This window comes from Lachancea thermotolerans (genome assembly GCF_000142805.1).
Source record: "Lachancea thermotolerans CBS 6340 chromosome C complete sequence".
Lineage (NCBI taxonomy): Eukaryota > Fungi > Ascomycota > Saccharomycetes > Saccharomycetales > Saccharomycetaceae > Lachancea > Lachancea thermotolerans.
Window position 1 is genome coordinate 512,570 of NC_013079.1, and position 17,466 is coordinate 530,035.

The window sequence follows — 17,466 nt, forward strand, 5'->3', positions numbered from 1 at the left end:
GCGCCCCCCGCCGCCATCCACAACCAAACAATAGAACGTAATTATTAAAATCAAAAAATATAGCTATTAAGTCTCCCATCCGTGCTCTACTCCAGCCGCCTGCGCTTCATGTCGTCCTGCAGGTCGCTGTTCGGCGTCGCCATCGAGCTGCCGCTGGACTTGTTCTTGCGCTTGCGGCTCTTGAGCGTGTTGCCGCTGCCGTCCAGGTCGAACGCCAGGTCTTCGGCCTGGAACCCGTTGGCCTGAAACTCCGCCGGGTAGCTGCGCTCAAACTGCGACAGCACCGTCTGGCAGATCTCCCAGTCCATGTTGTGCCCGTCGAACAGCCCCGCGTCGCGCTCCGCCATCAGCTGCCGCCACTGCTCCGCCGTCATCTCCGGCGTGCGCCGCACCTGCGCCATCATGTCCGCGTTGTTCTGGAACAGCATGTGCGAGATGTCCCCGCCCTTGCCGTTCTCGCGCGTCGGGATCACCGAGAACTTGGCCGACAGGTCGCTGATCTGGTTTTTGTACGACTTCCGCAGCTTCACCGCCTTGCTCCCGTCTGGGTTCGTGCGCGCCACCTGCCGCGACAGGTCCTGGAGCCCGTACACCGATATCAGGTCTTCCAGCGGGTTGGGCTCCTGCGCCTGGTACACGGTCGCGGGGTCTACGTAGTAGTAGTAAGCGGGCGAGATGTGGTCGTCTACCGTCGTCATTCTGCGCGCTTCTTGCTGTTTGTACTTTGCTTGCTGGCCTTGGTCCTGTGTTTCGCTTTCGTTTTTATACCCGACCTTGCTGCGCAAACCACGGCCCCAATTTTACTAATGCAACGCTTTTGGGTCCTGCCTGCCTTCAACACTAGTGAGTCTTTGGAGAAGGCCAACAGAATTGGAGTCAACAATCGCTCGCTTGAGAGACGAGGCGCTGCCAGCACGACCAGACGCGTGAATATCAAACGGTGGCCTTATTCCTTCGCCTTCTTGTCGCGCCCAGGAACGACCGCGCTCTGTAGGACCCGTAGCCCGTATACGCACTGGCATGTGCGAGCGGGCTGCGAGAGAAGCACAGAGAACAATACGTAAGATCACGTGGTCAGGACGGGGACGCCGGACGTGTGACTGCTCTGTCACGTGGTGTGAGTGGCCTTGGTGTGTGGGCGTGGGTGTGGGTTTCTGGTGCTCGCTTTTTTCCGGAGTGCTGAAACTTTTTGGGGGTTTGAGAGGGTCTTTTTTTGCGTGGGTCGCGGCGGAGGAGGAGGAGACGGCGCGACGCGGCGCGCGAGCCGGGCGCAGTGTGTTCGTGGGCGGGCTGCTCGCGGGTCCCAGGCAGGCGTCCGGCATGGTGCTAGGCTGGGAGCCCCTGGCGGTGCGGGCGCGCCGGCGGGGGCTGTAGGCAGAGCGGTAGGCGCACGCACTCGCGCGCGCCCGTCTGGCTCCCGCTCCTGCACACAGACCGTGTCCGGGCAGCGCCCGGACAGAGATTGGAAAAACATTTGACGCTTGCACAGGGAATCGTAGACGTCTCAACGTTAGAACTGGTCCAGTAAAGTAACAGGAAAGGTATGTGGGAACAGACACGTTGAAAGAACCGGGAAGCGCCAGAGGATCGCACAGCAGCACGTTGAAGCGGAGACAAGACATGGCCTAGCGCAATTTGGGCAGTGGCCCAGGACACAGAACACAATGATGGATGTGTATGCCATCTCCACGGCGCAGCGCCCCCCGGGTTCGCCCAGCACGCACGACAGCAATACTAACGCCAGCAGATGGCTGCTTCTCTACCACACCCTAAGATTGTGAAGAAACACACAAAGAAGTTCAAGCGTCATCACTCTGACCGCTACAAGAGAGTCTCTGAGAACTGGAGAAAGCAGAAGGGTATCGACTCCGTTGTCAGAAGAAGATTCAGAGGCAACATCCCAGAGCCAACCATCGGTTATGGTTCCAACAAGAAGACCAGATTCATGGCTCCTTCCGGCCACAAGACTTTCTTGGTCGCCAACGTCAAGGACTTGGAGATGTTGATGATGCACACCAGAACCTACGCTGCTGAGATCGCCCACAACGTCTCTTCCAAGAACAGAGTCACTCTTCTAGCCAGAGCCAAGGCTTTGGGCGTCAAGGTCACCAACCCTAACGGTCGTTTGGGTTTGCAAGCCTAAGCGCTTACAAGTGTTAAAAATCGAACTACACCACCGTCTAGCGGCTTTTTAATACGTTGTATATTTTAAACCATCAGTTTTGACATCTAAAGCGCCACGGCGGCCCGCGCGCAGAGTACGTGAAGAAAAGATTGTTCTATACAATAAAAAGGCTGTCTGCCATAGTCCTCGAAAGAGCGGCGCGCCTCATAGATCGCGCAGCCGCCGTCCTCGCACTCAATGAAATTTCCACCCCAGAACTAATGCGATGAGCAGAACCAGCGCTATGATGGCTGGATTTATAGCGGCCTCCTGCTTCTGGGCCACGTGCTTCTCAGACGCGCCGCCTGCTGTCGCCGCCGCCGCCTTGGACACGGGCTCGGGCTCTGGGGCAGCCTCAGGCTTGACGTCCTCCTGCACGGCCCCCAATGCTGGTTTCTGGGCTGGCTCCTCAGGCTTGAGGGTCACCGCCTTGGTCTCCTGGGGCTCTTCAGCCTGAGGCGCGCTGCTGGAAGCGCCGGCAGCCTTGGCGCCGACGGGCTCTTCTCTCTTGACCGCAGCACTCGACTCCTCCGCGCGCACGGGGGCCTCGTCGCCCAACAAGTATTTCACCTTGATCTTTTTGGAAACCGCGTGCTGCTTGAACTCAGACTCCAACTGGGGCCACGCCTCGGTCACACTGGAGGCCCCAAGGTCGTATGGCGCGGGCAAGGTTATAACCAGGAATTTGTCTTTGCACTTGAAGTCGGGCGCAGGCTCTTCGGCGAGGCCCAGCAAGATCACCTGCACTTGCACTTGCTCGCCAGGGGCCACCAACGCGGCGTTTGGTCTCACACAGTAGAATTTAGGCGCCGTGGTTTTCACCTTGAACGCGACAGCTTGGTCTGTGTTGTTTGTCACAGTGACATACTCGGTCGCTTGAGCGGTCAAAGGTGCTGAACAAATCGCAACATTTAGTTAGTAAGGGGTCCCAGTCAATAAAACTCCCAAGGAGCGGCGCACCGCGGGCGGGCTGCCAGGCACTACGGCTTTCGTTTAGAGGCCGGTTTCTGCTCTGCACAATCAGCGCTAGAGTTCGCTCTCAGCGGCTCAGAGTTCACATCTGTTCTCCAGGTGCCTCGTATTGTAGTATTTCTTTGTTTTGGCCACCGCATCACCCTTCCTCAAGTGCCTCAAAAGCCCGCCTCCACGCTCGCTTAAAGTTAACACATACGCTTATATTCCAAAACACTGGGTTTAATTTCAATCATTGGCTCTGAAATCGCTCTTCTTAAGCTGCTTCTTGCTCTCAAATCAGTGTTATTTATCTGATATCTCATTTTATTATTTCATTCTCTTGTTGAAAGCCAATGCGAAATCGGCCTTGATTCGTATATAGATATATGGGTTTCTTGCATACAAAAATGCGTGGTCTGGGGCTACAGCGGGATTTAGAAGAGGGCCCTCTGGGCTGTTATGCACTTGCCGATACTCTGGGGTATCATCAGTAGTCTTCTCCCCTCGAAACGACCTCTTTTCTGTGAGGATGCAGCAAAATAGTGTGCTCGAACTGGGCCGTATAAGAGCCCTGCACGTCGTTCAGTGGGGGGTAGTCCTGCACAATTCCGTGCTTCACAAGACTGTTGAGGGCGAACAGGTACTTGTCCTCGCCGAGACGGTCAAGGTAACGCCGGCAGAAGGGTAGGGTCCCGAAATTCTCGTCGATGGTCTTGAGCAGCGACTTGGCACGGGACAGCGAGGGCGCGGGGAGGCCGTCGGCCTCGGCGCTCTTGGCGTAGTGCGAGACTTCGCCGCCAGGCACAACAAAACCGCGGCCTGTACTCCCGAAGGTTTCGATGGCGAAGTGCTCGCCCTCTTCCATCTTCGTCTGGTCGCCGTTCTTCACGATGGGTACACTCTTACCGCCGTGGATACGGTAGGGTGCGATGTTGTGCCCACAGAGGTTGCGGCAAGGCTTCACCTGGTGGGTCTTGCCGTTGAGCTCGACCTCGTACGACTCCATCACTTCCTGGATGGCCTCACCGATGTCTGTGAGCCGGACATCGATGCCCGCCTCGCGCACACCGGTGTTGGTGGCCTCGCGTACTGCCTGCAGCAAGTTGTCGTATTTGGGGTCGAATGCTACGGTCCACGCAGAGTCCACGATGTAGCCGTTGACCTGGACACCGATGTCAACCTTCATCACGTCCTCGTATCTGAGCACGGTCTGGTCGCCTGCATTCGGCGTAAAATGCGCAGCGCAGTGGTTGAGAGACACACCGGTAGGAAAGCCCACACCCTGCGACTTGGGCCGGTCAACGTGGTCGCCGTTCTCGTCCACACCCGTGAACTTACGGGTAGCGTTTTCCACAATGTTGACCACCTCGGTCAGTGTCATGTCGGGCTTCAATTTGTTCTGCAGGTTCTTTCTAACGCGGCGGTGAATCTCAGCACCCTTGCGCATGTCGTTCCACCTCTGCTGGTTCTCCGCGTCTCTGGTGAGGTAACGCTTTTCCTCATCTGTGGTACGCTGGAGGTTGAAGTCTTGGTGGTAATCCATCCATTCTCCCTCAGGATATTTCTCGTCGGGGTACAGTAATGCTATGTTCTTGATGTTGTTGGTCTTCTTCTTCTTCTTCTTCTTCTTTTTGTCACCCGATGAGACCGCGGCATCAGGGCTGCCGCTGGTTTTGAGCTCCGGAGTGGCTGAAACTGGCTCCTTTTCGGAAGATGTATTTACTGCATCTTTTGCGATGGCATCACTCATACTTGGCACGCTGGGGTGTTCGAAGCGCTAACTTATGGGTCGTTTTCACCAACACTTCGTGATGGAGTTCATAGGACACTATTCTTTAATATATATTCTAAATCTAAAAAATTTTAAGAAGTGGTGTTACGCCAATACCGAAGAAACCACCACGTTAAGTGTCTCCCAGCGGTCCAAGATGCTGAGTTCACGGGGTGTTAGGCTGTCACAAAGTGTGCGTACAATCTCCTCAAGTTTGAGGCTTTTGAACAGCTCAAATTCTCCCATTTTCGACCCTTCACAACTGAACCCGTTAAGCAACACGAAAGTGGGTACAGGCGCGTCCAGCAAGCTGCAATTTGAGATCCCCAGCCCGCAGAACTCAAGTGCACCACAAGACCAGGGGCAGCGTTTCGCAGCTGCGTCTTTTATCGCGTCGCCTAAGGAGGACGCCCTGACATCCAGACTGACCGGCGTGCGCGCAGGCCGCACCGTGGATGTTTACAACGGTGACACCGCCGGCGCGTTCCGCCAGCTGAATTCGGTTGTTTTTTCCAACAGGATCGCCCAGGATAGGCGTAACCAGAGATTCCATCTCAAACGCGGGAAGGCCAAGGAAATACGCAGTTCGCAGAGACACCGTCGCGAGTTCATGAAGGGCTTCAAGCGTCTGATTGAGGTTGTGAAGGACGCCAAGCGTAAGGGGTACTGAACAGGGTTTCGCTGTAGAGTGTGTTGCGCACAGCTTTCATGCACAAACGTCTTCCGTCCTAAACCAACATTATTAATACCTGTATATAAGATCAAAGCATTGAGTATTGAATGAGAAGCGGTTCCAGGCAGTACGCTATTTGCATAGCGAGAAATGTGTTTGGGCCCACACCTGTGTGTTTTTGGACTAAATGTTTCAACAGCTGTTCAAACATAAACTTAACAACTAAATGATCTTTGGATTTGAGTCCTCATATCATAAACAGAAAGAAGCGGCTCCAGCAACATGCAAATTCAATTCTGTCTCCACTTCAATCACATCCCTAGCTAGTCGTAGAACGCGTCATTGGGTGGTGCCAGTTTTCTGATGGTTTCAGTAACGTTTCGTTATATATCCTGAAGAATAAATCGCGGGAGCGGACTACACAGAGGCAACTAGCCAAAAAGCATATTTAAAATATTCAAAGACTTATTGGACAGGAGGACCAACGCAAGGTCCGCGCGATTGTCCTCCGATTGTTTACACATAAACAGATTCGCTGTCATCAGTCACGTGGATATCTACTGTTTATCATAACATCTTTATCAATGTCCGGTCCAACCGACGAGCGTCACTCGACAACTTCACCGCTCAAACTGCCGCCTAAGTCTCTTGAACTACCTCTATGTCTTCTTCTCTTGGTTCAGGAGTGCTGACATTGCTACACACTGCTTGTGGAGCAGGGATCCTGGCCATGCCCTACGCGTTCAGGCCCTTCGGTGTTTTGCTAGGCTTCGGCATGATCGCGTTCTGCGGAGCATGCTCCCTCGCAGGGCTGATGATCCAGGGTCGAGTGTCAAAGTACGCGGCCGAGAGGAACGCATCTTTTTTTGCGCTCGCCCAGGTCACATACCCCCAGCTGAGCGTGATATTCGACCTGGCCATTGCAGTGAAATGCTTCGGCGTGGGAGTCTCCTACCTGGTGGTAGTGGGCGACCTGATGCCCCGCATTTTTGCAACGTTCACGTCTCATGGGCTCCTGCTGAGTCGAAATCTGCATATAACCTTGGTCATGCTTTTTGTGGTGTCGCCTCTGTGCTTCATGAAGCGGCTAGACTCTCTGAGGTACGCGTCCATGGTTGCCATCTCCTCCGTTGCTTATCTTTGCGTGTTGGTCCTGGTACATTATGTCTGGCCTTCGGACGAGATTCGCGAACTCAGAGGTCATGTTAGCCTCGGCAAACCTGTCGGCTCTTTCGCCGCGCTCTTGAGCTGCTTCCCCATTTTCGTGTTTGCCTACACTTGCCACCACAACATGTTTTCAATCGTCAATGAGCTGCGTGACAACTCACTTAAAGGCATATACAAAGTGTCAATTATCTCTGTCGCGCTCGCCATGTCGCTGTACCTGCTCATCGGAGGCTCGGGCTACGCAACATTCGGCGACAATGTAGCCGGAAACATCATCATGCTGTACCCACAATCCGCCGCTACAACTGTTGGGCGCGTGGCGATCGCATTGCTGGTGATGTTGGCCTTCCCACTGCAATGCCACCCGGCAAGGGCCTCCGTTGACCACATTCTCCACTACTTTGGCGCAGGAAAGAGCCACGAAGCTGCGCCATCACCCAGTTCTGAGTCCTCCCAGTTGATACCTTCTAGTGATACAGAAGACATTGTTGTCGAGGAGGGGGGGCCACGCCAGCTGGCCGTGATGCCGCTAGAAGGCAAACGCTTCATCGCTATCACCACCTCCATCCTCCTACTTTCCTACTTGTTAGCCATATCAGTGACTTCACTGGCCCGCGTTCTTGCCGTGGTTGGTGCGACAGGGTCCACATCCATCTCTTTCATTCTTCCAGGAATCTTCGGCTTCCAACTGATAGGCTCTGAAGATCAACCTGGCCAAAGTTCTACGAAAACTAAATTTCTCAAATACCTCTCCCTAACCTTGGCTTGTTGGGGCATGGCTGTACTTGTTACGTGCCTCTCGGCCACATTATTACTCGGGGCCACACACTAACCTCCTAATCGGCCTCTCATATACACTAAGCTTCTTATAAGTACTTATCGCCAAGACTAGTTGGCTTGTACGTGTGTACGGAAATTTTCGTTATTCCTGAAACACGAATAATACGGATTCTAGATCTGGAGCTAAACAGATCAGCGGAAGATCATACCACGCTAATAGATGGTGTCAAGGAATTCCATTCGCTCAAACTACTGATTTAAGATCGATAACAATTGTGGCAAGCGATAGCTCGAATCCAGGATCAACAACTTCCCGAGACGACATCAGAGAGTGGTGTTCAGCTATATACAAAGGCTTAGATCAAAATGGCGGTCCCGAATCGCGTGGAAGCTAAACAAATGCGAGACCATCCTCACAGAATACACGAGTTTCGTCTCGCCAATCTGGTCACAGACCCGTTCGCAATCTCGTCGCTTTCACTCGCACTGATCGCTTGGATCATCGCGTTCGCGGGCTCCGTAGTAGCAGCTTCAAATTCCAAAAAATACCCTGCATTCAGCTGGTGGGGCATAGTGTACCAGATACTGCTCATGGTTCTCGTTTTGATCCTGTATTGCTACGATTTGATCGACTATTACAAGTCATTCCTCAGCGGGGCGTTAGCCGTTGCTTTTGTATACACAACAAACAGTGCTGCGGAAATGCTATACCAGGATGGCTCTAGAATGGGAGCAGCGTCGGCCGGCGTTATACTGCTGTCCATGATCAACATCATTTGGATGTTTTACTTCGGTAGTGACAATGCGTCTCCCTCCAACAGATGGATCGACTCTTACTCTTTGAGAGGCATACGTCATTCCGTCCTCGAATCATCCATTGCGATGAGCAGCAGGCCACCGCTAGTCAGCCGCAACGTTTCCAAGTATTCGGCTTCTCCACAAATGGATCTTTATAACGCCACTCCTGCCCCCCACTCCCAGGGATTTTACCCAGACACCCATTCACAGCATTACGTCTCTTCAACCGCGCTCAACGGTTTCGAAAACGCAGGCCCACCAACCGCACCGGCGCTTCATGGCAACATGGGGCACGGAAACAACACTAGTACTTTTGTCACTGATACAACAAATGGTAACACGGAAACAACAATGGGTGACACTCTAGGGCTTTACAGCGACGCTGGTGATGAGTTAACTAGCTTCCCTTACGTCGCTAAAGCTTTGTACACATACACTGCAGACTCTAACGATGCATATGAAGTGTCTTTTGAACAAGGTGAGATGTTGAGGGTTGGCGACATCGAAGGCAGGTGGTGGAAAGCGAAGAGAGCGAATGGAGAAACAGGCATAATTCCAAGTAATTATGTCGAGTTGGTCGGAGAAAACTCTATTTAAGTTGTATCTATAGACTATTTCTACGTTATTAAGGTGTATTCTACAAGTTTGATTAAACGGGATTGTATCTCGGACAAAGATGCTCCAAGTTGCTACATTATCAATTGAACTAGTAAAATGGCGACCACCCCATGTATATTGTGGCAAGGTTGCCTAAATCAGTCGCTTGTTGGATAAGCTCTTGGACTGTGGCTTCCACACTTAGGCCGCTACCTTCAAGTTTGCTTTGCACGCCTTTCAGTGCTCGAAGGGACTCATTATTGTCTTCAAGCATAGTGGCAACTGGCACACTTGCTTGGTAGTCTTCACTGTCATCTGACATGTTGGCTTGCAGCTTCCGTTTTCTTAGAGGCGAAACAACCCATGAGTACAGTGGATCCCATTTTAACACATTGAGGACGTTCATTACCCTTTCGCGATCTGCCCTTAGCACGGAAAAAACTCGCTCACAGTTTTTACGGAAAACACCTTCGACCCCTGTTACACCGAATCCATCGACCATATCCCGCGTTAATCTAAACGGCACGAGCTCGGGGATGGGAAGAAGTTTTCCTTGATCAAACGCAACGCCAAAATCTATATGAACAGGCTCTCCAGTTGACGTATCAAGGAGTATGTTATTCAAGTGCCTATCTCCAAGCCCCAACACATAACCAATAATCGAAGTAGTTACCACACCTTTGGTATACGTAAATTTGGCATCGAGCCATGCCTGTGCGTCCAGAAAAGAATTGAAAAAGAGTTGGCGCAGCTTCGGATTTACTGAATTCGTTATTTCGAGATAAACCTCAACTCGCTCATCGCCTGATTTGCTCTGAGCTGCTTTCATCATCTTTCTGGCCCTGTCAAACGGTAAGTCGTCATCTTTGTGCAAACCCCTCAATATTTCATGTAAAGAGGTCGAGTTCGAAACAAACTCAATAAGCCCGGCCTGCGGCCCAAGTGGTACAACCTCATACGTCCTGATACGGAGCTCATGCTTTCCCGTCAAACTGTTTCTTAACAAAATTTGATTAACTTGCTTGAAAACTTGCTCCATGATAGCGTCCTGCCTCAGATCATCATTACTACCTTTCAAGAGAACTTTGTGGCTTGTGCCATCTGAGAGGTAAAACGTTGCGATTTTAGGTAGTGAAAGCCCAGATGCGGATACTTCCACTATAGGGCCCATATGCGTTATTGTGGGCCTCGGTTTGCGCCCATCAGCTGAAGAAGTGATCCGCACAGGCTTTACAGGCAGGCTAACGCCCTTTTTACTAATACCCTGGAGCCAGTAGTTTCCTGACTTCAGATTCTCGAGATTTATTTGGCGACAACTTTTTGAGAGCTTCATGCAAGAGAGCTCAACGCACATCTCACAAAACTTTTGAATCGGATCGAGAAAATCAATTAAGAACTTCCCGTTGTCATATTTCTCCAATTCAGCGAAAAGTTTCTCCACGGCTTTAACCCTGGCAGAAATTGACGGATCGCCAGCCGACTGCAATTTTTTGTAAAGTCTCAAGCTAATCAATGGATAAAGCGTCTCGTTTGGAAGCTTGAACATTACTCTTTTAAGAGTCAACTGGAGCGTTCGCTGGAACGGGCTAGATTCAATGCTCAGCCGGGAAGTCATCTGGTTAACCCAGGGAAGAAACTTGAAGCTTGGAATAGAGCTAATTTCTTGATACAATTTTGAGTTAAGTTCCCCATCTTCTGCGTACTGAAACCAGAGGCCGCAAAACTTGTCTAACACAACGTCGTCTTTTTGGCAACTGTACACTAGTGTGCTCAGGTAAAAATGTAAAGACTTCCAGGTAAAAAGTTTGAATTCCTTGGATAGATTAGCCAGTATGTCATGGTCCTGCGCCAATTGAAGCTTCAACTTGTTATAGTGCTTTTTGGCTTCTAGTCTATCCTGGTCAGGTACAGATGCGTCTTTTATAATTTCTAGTAGGCTTGATAATTCTGCAGAGCCTTTTGAGGATCTTTTGCGCCTCTCGTCAATTGTTTTATCTGCACTAAGGCGTTTCACTTGCTGGTAACAGAATTCGCCGAATTTAAAGAATATCTCTGCTCTATCATTGAAATCGCTCACTGCAGCCATTTCGCTCGAAGAATCTGCAATGTACTCACGGTAAATGGTATGCGCATTTTCTTTTCGGCATGAAGAAGTCCACTCAACTAAAGTAGATTTTAGTTGGACATTCGGTATCTGTGGATAAGTCCCCACTTGAACGCTGTCATTGCTCTCCAAATGAATTCTGTTATGCAAAAGGGTCTCAAGCATTGAGGTTGCAATGTCGCTTTCGCCTTGAAGCCAAAGCGCTTGGGCACCCTCGACGATTGCGTACTGATTCCAGCAATCACTTTTCAGGAGGCCGCTGAGAATATTCACTTTTCGGTCCAGAAGCATAGCCGAAGTCAAGGATTCCTGTCGGTGCTGAGCTTCACGAGCCATTCTTGTATATTTGATAAGCTCTTTTATCTCACAGACTCTCATGTCAACGTTGCATTGACTAGTCAAGGAAGGGCTGCTCAAGCAATTTAAAAACATTTGACGTGATCTCATGACGAGATGGTGGGCCAAAAAGCTTGAACTTTCAACAGCTTTTTGATCGAACGCGTCGATTATAGCCATTGTGCGCGCGCATTCTGGCAATACACCTGAGTGCTTGGAGATGAGCTCTGCGGTTAAAATGGCACAGAGGGAGCTCGCCCATTGATCTTTCTCAGGAAACAGACGGGATTGATGAGCGATGGTTTTGAGAAGCTTGCGCGGAGCAGCGAGGCCTTCGGAGGGTTTACTATGAACATCCTTCAGAAGAGAGTAAAGAACCTCAGCACTTGTAGAGTGGTCTCCGGGCATCGCCAAGTCCCACTTACCCAACTTAATGCTCCATTGGTAAGCTTCCTCCTTTTTTTTAGGATGTCGCGCCCTATTAATACCACCCAGAATTTCTGCGAGTCCATTGAAGCCATTGGAGTTACTAGATTGGATAACCTCCTCTTCGTCGGGGTCCAAGTGCATTATTGTATCCACGTCAAACTTGCAATTATTGAACATAAAGCTTTTCAGGCTTCTTGGCTGGAATTTGGATACAGATAAAACGGCAGCATCAAGAGAAGCCTCGCGAGGAAGGGCGCGAATTAAGTCTTCGTTTTTAATACCCTCGAATACGGGGTATAACTTTTGCGTGTCACATAAGTTTAGAGAAGGATAGCACTCCTCAAAAAGCATGTATGCAAGCTTCATTTTGCCTATTTTGGATGCCAAATGAAAGAAGCATTCAAGATTCAAATCTTCATAAACTTTCGATAGCCTTACGTTTCCTTCCCTAGATTTTGATCGTATGACGGAGAAAAGACGTAAAGCGAACGAGGCTTTGAGTCTGAAATCTTTGTTGTAACTTTCAGGAGGGAATTCGTAAGTTCTTAAAAATTGAAGCATAATCGAGGCCCCAAGTTTCCCGTTGGCCTGATCCAGCAATGAAAACAAGCCCAAAGATACAGATTCCACAAATGCTGGAGAATCTCTGTCTAGAACTTGGAAAGCAAGAAGGTCGGGGGAAATCTCACCCAGCTCCTTAGAAAGGGACTGCAAAAGCGTGGACAACCAGTTTTTGTATGAAACAACATTTTGTTGGTTAAGCAAGCGCAAGTCATGCGAGTCATCAAAAGTCAATTCTATACTGTGTAACAGTTGAAATTCGCGTTCAGACAAACGCACAGTATGCGGAATACATAACGGCTTCTCTGCAAAATCTGCTCTTGAGAAAAAAGGACCTAAATGTGAGATTCGCTCGTAAAGAAACCCAACCACTGACACAAGAGCTAGATATGACTTAGGATTGGTCGTGACATTCAGTTGTTCGTAAAGGTTGTTGAGGATCCATTCAAGGGAAGAAGTTTCAGAGCTCAAGGGTTGTTTCCAAGCGTGATTATCCATCAGAAGTGATGGCAAATGCGTATGTTTCATGTAGTATCCGCCAATATAATATCCTTTCCAAAGGTTAAAATTCGAGGATGTCTCAGCTTCTAGCTCTGGTACACGCATGAGATTCCTTACAGTAACAGGAGAAAAATCAAACTCTGGATCAAAAGGAGCGGGCTCTTTGTGGAAATCGAATAGCCGAGAAAGGAGAGATATCCTGTTTTCTGTTGCATGATCAACGCGCAAAAGATCGTCTTTAAGGTATACGAGTTCTTCTAACTTTTCGCCCTTTAACACCTTAAGGCAACACTCCCATGTGTCCGAATATGCTGTTCCAGAGGAGACAGCGGCTGATGTTAGGCTATCCACTATCACTTCGTTTGAACTTAGGTTCAAAAGTGGCTGCTCTGCTAATAGGGACGCAAAAACAGCAGAGTACATTTCAGTGGTACAATATTCTGGCCCTACGCCAAAAGCGATAATGCTGCGTATAATATCACAAACCTCATTATTTAGTTCTGGGGATTTAAGACATCCCGCTAAAACCTGCGCCAAAACTGGTAAGTACTCACATTTGGATAAGAAGGGTTCAAAAAGAAGTAATATCGCTTTGATTTTTCGTAAGATGGGCAGACAGAAGCTCGCCGGAGAACACTCATCTAGCTCGCAAGCTAGCCTCGCAAGCAATAAAACTAGTTCCCTTTCATCCAAATGATGTGTCGAGATGCACGCTTTTAGCAGGCTCATAGAGATAACGGGTGCAATGCGTAGTTCCGAGTAATCTTTCAGTATTGAAGAGGATCGGCTGAAAAGAGCAACAGAGAGTTTTGATCCGGGATACAGTTCATTGAATGTACCTTTGAGTTCCTCTAAACAGTCCCATTTTGTGAAGCACAAGGTCCAATAAAAGATTTCTCGAGCCAAGTTTTTCAAGAGGTGATTGTACCGCCTTCCAAGCGTATCTTTGAAGGTCCGGAGAACCAGCTCCGGTTGATCTGAGGAAATATAGGAAAGAGGAATAGAGAGGTGAAGACATTGTTCAAGGAGGATCTTTTCATCCTTTCCTGTAGCATCGATTAACCCCTGAGGGACAAAGGATAAAGCAACTTTTTTAGAAAAATGGAATCCTGACACTTCTTTAGAGTATTGGTTAAGAAAATCTGGAATCGTCGCGAAACCAAAGAGGGACACGTTCCAAAAATCAAAACTCGAGTCTTGATTTCTGATGCTACTTTCGTACCAATAGTTAATGATATCAAAACGAAGAAGATGAAATAGCTCTTTGGTATTTTTCATTTTGTTGGAGAGTGCAAGAGCATCCAAAGAGCTTTTGACATATGTCGCAGAAATAGAAATTCGTCCAATGTTCAGTATCTGTAATGTGCACTTAATTAGTTGAGAACGAGATGAGCTGCCAATCCTTGATAGGATCATAAAATGGAATGCTTGCCTTTCCACAGATAGGTCATCTCGGAACGTTTCGGAGAGCTCTGAAAATACAATGCTTTGATTTTTGCCGCTGATCTTAGCCATGTATTTTCCGAATCCTTCAAGTGCCGATATAACAGCAAAAGGCGGCAGCCGCTGAATGCAGGAAACAAGGGTGCCAAACACTCTCTGCTTCCCACCTTTGATTAGACCTCCTGACAAATCGTGGTGTCTGAGTATGTTCAAAAGAAGCTTTGCAAAGCAGCCCAAAGCCTGCAGGCCGCCGAATGAATTTTCGGAGAGCTTTGAAATTATCCATTCAAATATATCCTTGCAGTCAGCCTCTTGAAAACTGTTGCCTCCTGCCAGCCAAGACCAGCGGACTGCATTCAGGTAAAGCGACAAGTAAGTAACGGATAGGTTTGACGTGTTGAACCTTGCACTCAAAAGATTGGATCCTAATTTTTGTGTAATATGCTCCAAGGGCTTGAGAAATGATCTCTTCTGGTCTAAGGCTTGAAGCGCATAAGTAATAGTCGGTAAGCAGTCTATCATGTATCTTTCCGGCAGCCCATCCAAGAACTCTGCAACCTTGTGGAGGCTCTCGGCCTCTTCATGTCCCGCTGTGAACCTCCAATTGTTCAAGAGAAAATACACAACAGCACCGATAGATGAAAAACAATACTGAAACGAGCTTTCATCTTTCTGCCCAACTGAGAAAGCGGTATTTGTTACCTTTTTACGGCCTTCAAAAAGGTCAAAATGGACTTTCTGGCTATTTGTACTCAAGCTCAATAGCTGCTCTTTATACCTGTCTGATAAAGCCTGAATTCCAATGTTTGAAAACAAGGCTTCCGAATATATTCCATCCATCGGCACTTGCGTCACTTCAAACAACGAGGAAGTTGACGGCACCTTCGCCAGCTCACGAAGCTCAGACACAACTGAGCATATTTCATGCTTCAGCTCCTCTAAGAAATCAGCATAGTTATTAACGCCTGCTAATGCGTTGAGTATTCTCGTGCCCTCGCAACACCAGCGATATGCAAGATCAGCGTCTTTCGTGGAACTTCTGATAGACGACAATATCAGGGTAAAAATTTGGGACATGGATTGTGTGGAAATCGAAACAGGACTCGCCTCCACAGGCTTTTTTGTTATTTTTGTGAGTGAGCCTCTTAGCTGTAAAAGGAAGTTCCTTTCAGCGGAAAACTTCACCCACTGAGGATAATATCTGTAATCCCATTGAATGAATTGAGTAAACAAACAGTCTTGAATTTTATTAGCCCTGATTCCGGCCAGCCATGCCGTAAAGGAAGAAAAAGAAGACTGATCGGGTCTTTTGAGGAGAAGCTGGCTCGCTTTTGAAAGTAGCCATGAAACAGTTTTAGAGTGCGCCGATTCGTGCAGTTCTGGTTTCGAAGTAGCTATGAGCCAGTGCATATGTTCCCAAAATGCAAAAGCAACGTCAGTAAGAAGAGCTGGTCCATTCAGCTCCGACTCTTCATATAAATCACTGGCTTGGTGAACAAGAGCAGTGTCGGCCAACAAGAAATCTTTATAATGTTTCATTAAGGCAACCTGTAAGGCGCAAGCTGGCTGACACAATTTTGTTGATTTCAGAAGAGGAATGCTAAGACGAAAAGCCTTTTGTACTGTTTTCTTAGGGATTTCAGAGTTGTGATCAGAAATCAGTGGGAGTAATGCAATGAGGACCCAACCTTCCATGTGAATGTCTTCCCACTTCATTATGATGGCTTCAACAACTTCATTGATGTCTGCTGTCTCTTGGTTTGTGGTTGCGGAAATAAAGGCGCTTAGCTGAACACCAGTCAGCTGGTTTAATTTAGATGTACTCTCAACGCATCGAACGATGAAGGATGCTGGACTAAGAGTGTCTCTTAGTATTGTACTAAAAGTTTGGGACGTTTTAGCTTTTTTGAAGAGTAAGCTCTCTTCAGGCTTTTGTTTACCACGTTTAGTGAAGTAAGTCCTGACCATTTGGGCAAGACTATGAACTTGAAGCCAGTAATTTACATCAGACTGAGGATGCAATTGGAATTCGTCAAATTCCAACCACTCAATTCTTTTGGTTAAGCTCCTGAATAGGAAGTCGCCAAAACCGAGATGGCTGGGATCATAATTCGTTAACGCGACCACCAGGTAATCTTCAAAAAGCTGTGCCAGATACTCTTGATCAAAAGCACCGGGGAGTTGACCAGGAGGTATCTGGTGGCACAAAAGCTTACTGAGAAATATGTTGAACATGGAAAGCTCGTAGTCAACACCTGGTGTGCTTAACTTACCGACACGGGTAAGAAAACGCATGGTTAATTCGAGCAACTTACAGCAGCCAAAGTAGTCGGTTAAATGTACCTTCAAAATGTAAAGGTTTATGAGTTGAAGAAGCGCTTTAGTGTTAGAGTTCTCGCCTTCAGCTTTAGTAAGAAACTTGGCTAATGGGTCGATAAACGTCGTTTGTACCTCCTCGATAAATGCGCAGTCAAGTGAGAGGAGCGACGCCAGCAAACTCAGCAAATGCATAACATTCTTGCTGCTCATAGAAGAGTCTAACTGGATGGAGAGGAATGAAAGTAGTTTTTTTGTTAGCGTGATCCATTGAAGCGGCTCGAACTTGAGCTGAAAGATCTCACTTTCGATAAGCGATTCAAGGGCACTGAGAAGGTGTGTAGACGTGCTTGGTAGAAGCGAATCCGTTCCATGGAAGACCATGAGATCCGGTAGCAGCAAAAGAAGGAACTTGAGGTGCTTGGGTTTAAAGCTGGGGTTGGTGGTCTGAACAAGGATCCTCAACACATAGGACGCCGAAGATAATCTATTTTCGACGGCCGTGAGCTTGCTCTCAGAGGATGCGGCCCCGTCAGCACTGAGGTTTTCATACTTGATCTTTTCGGCCTCGAGGATGTCAACGAGAGCTTCGATGGTCGGATATAGGTACTTGGGAGGGAAAGGCGTAGAATCCTGTTTCAGACGCGTAGTCAGCTCATCAAGGGCTTGGCCACGTAGCTTTAGCTTCCCTGAAGACAGCGATTCCAGGATCGTGGGTAATTGGGAAGAGTCCATGGACGAGAAGCATGGGGCGAACAGCGTGACGTGACGTCTGTTTTGTTTTAAGGAAGGATATTGTCTAGATGGAAACGAAAATTCACTAATGATAGAAGTGTACAAATATATTATGTAAAATGGGAACATCCCGAGCG

The 17,466-nt window shown here is 48.6% G+C and overlaps 9 protein-coding genes across 9 annotated transcripts; 4 read left to right on the forward strand and 5 right to left on the reverse strand.

Annotated features, from left to right (window-relative positions):
• Positions 1-86: 86 nt before the first annotated feature.
• Positions 87-698, reverse strand: ROX3 (Rox3p; the record flags this gene model as incomplete). The annotated part of the gene is made up of 1 exon (XM_002552434.1): positions 87-698. The coding sequence occupies one exon, from the start codon at positions 696-698 to the stop codon at positions 87-89; it is 612 nt and encodes a 203-aa protein (XP_002552480.1).
• Positions 699-803: 105 nt separating this feature from the next.
• KLTH0C05896g (KLTH0C05896p) lies at positions 804-1,622 on the reverse strand (the record flags this gene model as incomplete). Its single annotated transcript, XM_002552435.1, has 1 exon — positions 804-1,622. One exon carries the CDS (start codon positions 1,620-1,622, stop codon positions 804-806), a length of 819 nt encoding a protein of 272 aa, XP_002552481.1.
• A 125-nt stretch (positions 1,623-1,747) lies between these two features.
• On the forward strand, positions 1,748-2,143 carry RPL32 (60S ribosomal protein eL32; the record flags this gene model as incomplete). The annotated part of the gene is made up of 1 exon (XM_002552436.1): positions 1,748-2,143. One exon carries the CDS (start codon positions 1,748-1,750, stop codon positions 2,141-2,143), a length of 396 nt encoding a protein of 131 aa, XP_002552482.1.
• Positions 2,144-2,359: 216 nt separating this feature from the next.
• On the reverse strand, positions 2,360-3,372 carry SCS22 (phospholipid metabolism-regulating protein SCS22; the record flags this gene model as incomplete). Its single annotated transcript, XM_002552437.1, has 2 exons — positions 2,360-3,057; positions 3,336-3,372. The coding sequence occupies 2 exons, from the start codon at positions 3,370-3,372 to the stop codon at positions 2,360-2,362; spliced, it is 735 nt and encodes a 244-aa protein (XP_002552483.1).
• Positions 3,373-3,605: 233 nt separating this feature from the next.
• Positions 3,606-4,868, reverse strand: MAP2 (methionine aminopeptidase; the record flags this gene model as incomplete). The annotated part of the gene is made up of 1 exon (XM_002552438.1): positions 3,606-4,868. The coding sequence occupies one exon, from the start codon at positions 4,866-4,868 to the stop codon at positions 3,606-3,608; it is 1,263 nt and encodes a 420-aa protein (XP_002552484.1).
• A 34-nt stretch (positions 4,869-4,902) lies between these two features.
• On the forward strand, positions 4,903-5,559 carry MRP21 (mitochondrial 37S ribosomal protein bS21m; the record flags this gene model as incomplete). The annotated part of the gene is made up of 1 exon (XM_002552439.1): positions 4,903-5,559. The coding sequence occupies one exon, from the start codon at positions 4,903-4,905 to the stop codon at positions 5,557-5,559; it is 657 nt and encodes a 218-aa protein (XP_002552485.1).
• Positions 5,560-6,223: 664 nt separating this feature from the next.
• AVT5 (amino acid transporter) lies at positions 6,224-7,561 on the forward strand (the record flags this gene model as incomplete). The annotated part of the gene is made up of 1 exon (XM_002552440.1): positions 6,224-7,561. The coding sequence occupies one exon, from the start codon at positions 6,224-6,226 to the stop codon at positions 7,559-7,561; it is 1,338 nt and encodes a 445-aa protein (XP_002552486.1).
• A 314-nt stretch (positions 7,562-7,875) lies between these two features.
• Positions 7,876-8,904, forward strand: SHO1 (osmosensor SHO1; the record flags this gene model as incomplete). Its single annotated transcript, XM_002552441.1, has 1 exon — positions 7,876-8,904. One exon carries the CDS (start codon positions 7,876-7,878, stop codon positions 8,902-8,904), a length of 1,029 nt encoding a protein of 342 aa, XP_002552487.1.
• Positions 8,905-9,013: 109 nt separating this feature from the next.
• TEL1 (DNA-binding protein kinase TEL1) lies at positions 9,014-17,458 on the reverse strand (the record flags this gene model as incomplete). The annotated part of the gene is made up of 1 exon (XM_002552442.1): positions 9,014-17,458. One exon carries the CDS (start codon positions 17,456-17,458, stop codon positions 9,014-9,016), a length of 8,445 nt encoding a protein of 2,814 aa, XP_002552488.1.
• Positions 17,459-17,466: the final 8 nt, after the last annotated feature.